The sequence below is a fragment of the Bos indicus genome, chromosome 19, assembly GCF_029378745.1.
Source record: "Bos indicus isolate NIAB-ARS_2022 breed Sahiwal x Tharparkar chromosome 19, NIAB-ARS_B.indTharparkar_mat_pri_1.0, whole genome shotgun sequence".
Taxonomy (NCBI): domain Eukaryota; kingdom Metazoa; phylum Chordata; class Mammalia; order Artiodactyla; family Bovidae; genus Bos; species Bos indicus.
This window is the reverse complement of record NC_091778.1, coordinates 42,431,645-42,435,439: the sequence shown is the minus strand read 5'-3', so window position 1 is coordinate 42,435,439 and position 3,795 is coordinate 42,431,645. Positions and strand designations below refer to the sequence as shown.

The 3,795-nt window shown below is 37.7% G+C and overlaps 1 protein-coding gene across 1 annotated transcript; it reads left to right on the top strand.

Annotated features, from left to right (window-relative positions):
• Nucleotides 1–752: 752 nt before the first annotated feature.
• Nucleotides 753–1,433, top strand: LOC109573564 (keratin-associated protein 3-3). The gene has a single exon (XM_019980809.2). It carries the CDS (start codon nucleotides 800–802, stop codon nucleotides 1,094–1,096), a length of 297 nt encoding a protein of 98 aa, XP_019836368.1. The 5' UTR covers nucleotides 753–799; the 3' UTR covers nucleotides 1,097–1,433.
• Nucleotides 1,434–3,795: the final 2,362 nt, after the last annotated feature.

Below are 3,795 nucleotides of genomic sequence, written 5' to 3'. Positions count from 1 at the left end.
CTGAGGTGATTTTCTTATAGTGGTATATTTAACAATAATAAAAAGCAGCCCTGGGTGAATCTTTTCCGGTGGATTCACACTCTGACTCACTACAACACTGGTACAACTTTGAGAATAGAAACTGTTTTTTTAAAAAAGACCATAGAGTAATACAATCTTTGGAAATTCACTATAGATTTATTAAAAATAATGAAAAGGGTTTCATCTTAGTCTATTCTGGCTGTCACCTTGCTTGCTCAATAGAAACTGAATTATATCATCAATAAATAAGGTAAATATATCTGTGATGTATATATGCATATAGTCACATGCAACATTCATCTGTAAGGAGCTATGTCTTGATCCAGTTAATCAAGTTGCATATTCTGAAATTATTCATTAAAAATCATATCATGTTAAGCATATTATTTAAAATTATTGGGGGGGGGATGAAGAAAAGAATTTAGCCTCTGAAACTATAGCTGATTTGTCACTTGGATTCATTATCCATAATTCATGCAAGATTTGGCATTCCAGAACCCTGTAAAGATAAAAGTGATTATCTAATGACAAGTCAATGAGTCAAAAACATGATTACCCTAATAAGCTCAGGAACTCTTAATGGACAAGTAAATACCAAACTGATTAGAGAATCTTAGTGGGAAAGGGTGGCATAAATGCAAATAAGAGGAAGTCTTCTGATTGGACCAACACTCAATGAGAGGAGTATATAAGAGTCCCAAAGTGAGAAGAGACATTTCATTCGGGAAACCTCACCTTTCTTTTCTAGAAACCAAAAGCAAACCAGATTTCCAACACCATGGCTTGCTGTGCTCCCTTCTGCTGCAGCGCCCGTACCAGCCCCGCCACCACCATCTGCTCCTCTGACAAATTCTGCAGATGTGGAGTCTGCCTGCCCAGCACCTGCCCACACACAGTCTGGTTACTGGAGCCAACCTGCTGTGACAACTGCCCCCCACCTTGCCACATTCCTCAGCCCTGTGTGCCCACCTGCTTCCTGCTCAACTCTTCCCAGCCCACCCCAGGCCTGGAAACCATCAACCTCACAACCTACACTCAGCCCAGCTGTGAGCCCTGCATCCCAAGCTGCTGCTGACCAATGGCCGACTCTCTCAGTGCCTGGCAATAACACAGAAGCTGTCTATTTGATATTTACTTTCCTCGGTAGTTTATCAGATAATGATGTAGATCAGACGGCATAGATATGGAAAACCTAACTTTCATTTTCATGGAAAAAAAATTTTTTTAAATATGCTTATTTGGCTGAGTAACCCTTTGGTTCATTTGGATAGATAGAGATCATCTATTATCAAAATAGTAGTGAAATCTATAAGACCTCATACTCTATTTTCTTGGTCATGTTGCTTCTTGGGTCCCATTTCTTGTATTGGGCATTTTCATAGAAGAAAAATAACTTTTGATGGTTTTCCAATAAACTTTGTTTCTGGGGCAAGCTGTGTTTTTCATTTATGTTAGAGTTTTTGGTATATTTCTCTCATTTAAAAAAAATAAAGGGAAGATAATTTTATTTTTTATTTTTAAATATAAATTTATGTATTTTAATTGGAGGTTAATTACTTTACAGTATTGTATTGGTTTTGCCATACATCAACATGAATCTGCCACGGCTGTGCACATGTTCCCCATCCTGGACCCCCCTCCCTTCTCCCTCCCCGTACCATCCCTCTGGGTCGTCTCAGTGCACCAGTCCCAAGCATTCTGTATCCTGCATCGAACCTGGACTGGTGACTCATTTCATATATGATATTATACATGTTTCAATGCCATTACCCCAAATCATCCCACCCTCTCCCTCTCCCACAGAGTCCAAAAGATTGTTCTATACATCTATGTCTCTTTTGCTGTCTCACATACAGGGTTATCATTACCATCTTTCTAAATTCCATATATATGCGTTAGTATACTGTATTGGTGTTTTTCTTTCTGGCTTACTTCACTCTGTATAATAGGCTCCAGTTTCATCCACCTCATTAGAACTGATTCAAATGTATTCTTTTTAATGACTGCGTAATACTCCATTGTGTATATGTACCACAGCTTTCTTATCCATTCATCTGCTGATGGACATCTAGGTTGCTTCCATGTCCTGGCTATTATAAACAGTGCTGCGATGAACATTGGGGTACACGTGTCTCTTTCAATTCTGGTTTCCTTGGTGTGTATGCCCAGCAGTGGGATTGCTGGGTCATAAGGCAGTTCTATTTCCAGTTTTTTAAGGAATCTCCACACTGTTCTCCATAGTGGCTGTACTAGTTTGCATTCCCACCAACAGTGTGAGAGGGTTCCCTTTTCTCAACACCCTCTCCAGTATTTATTGCTTGTAGACTTTTGGATCGCAGCCATTCTGACTGGAGTGAAATGGTACCCCATTGTGGTTTTGATTTGCATTTCTCCAATAATGAGTGATGTTGAACATCTTTTCATGTGTTTGTTAGCCATCTGTATGTCTTCTTTGGAGAAATGTCTATTTAGTTCTTTGGCCCATTTTTTGATTGGGTCGTTTATTTTTCTGGAATTGAGCTGCAAGAGTTGCTTGTTTATTGTTGAGATTAGTTGTTTGTCAGTTGCTTCATTTGCTATTATTTTCTCCCATTCTGAAGGCTGTCTTTTCACCTTGCTTATAGTTTCCTTTGTGGTGCAAAAGCTTTTAAGTTTAATTAGGTCCCATTTGTTTATTTTTGTTTTTATTTCCAATATTCTGGGAGGTGGGTCATAGAGGATCGTGCTGTGATTTATGTCAGAGAGTGTTTTGTCTATGTTCTCCTCTAGGAGTTTTATAGTTTCTGATTTTACGTTTAGATCTTTAGTCCATTTTGAGTTTATTTTTGTGCATGGTGTTAGAAAGTATTCTAGTTTCATTCTTTTACAAGTGGTTGACCAGTTTCCCCAGCACCACTTGTTAAAGAGATTGTCTTTAATCCATTGTATATTCTTGCCTCCTTTGTCAAAGATAAGGTGTCCATAGGTGCATGGATTTATCTCTGGGCTTTCTATTTTGTTCCATTGATCTATATTTAAAAAAAGAATCTCAGAGGAATGACTAAAACTAGCTTACTAACATGGCTTGCTAACTTTAAATTGCTTATCTTTAAATTCACCCTCTTTTCTCTTGCTCAGACAAATACAATTTGGGGGTGAAACATTTACTTACCTACACTTTGCCAGGTAGATCACATGTATTAACTCGTGTAACCCTTAAAACAGCATAAAAAGAAAAATGAAGCTTTATGAGTGATTCAACATTCTCAAAGTCACAAAGTTATTAAAAATACCAGGATTCAGCTCCTCGTATATCTATTTGACTTTCAAGCCCAATTCTTTCTATCACGTCACAGAACCCCCAGTGCTAACAGAGCCAGAAACTTAATAAACACAGTTATGACATTAACTTAAAATATGAAAAAGAAATAAAAGTATAAAAATCTTTAACAAAATCATCCAATCCAACTGTAATGGACAAGGATATATTGGCTTGTAGATTAAAAGTGGCAGGTATTCAGTTCTAAGAGCTGGGTCATTTACTGGACCAAGCATTTTGACTTCATCTTCCCTTGGAGAGAACTTACAGTGGTCAGTTCTAATAGTAAGGCAATAGGAATACCCTTCTACCTGCCACAACACTACCCCAGTAATGAACAGAAGAGCAATATTTTCCAGGTGATTGTCTGAGGGCTAGAGCTAAAGTCTGATTAAACATGATTTAATCTACTACTTCATTTTACTTCATTTTACCAACCTACTTTTTTTTATTTTGCACAGATAATTTTTCCCAGC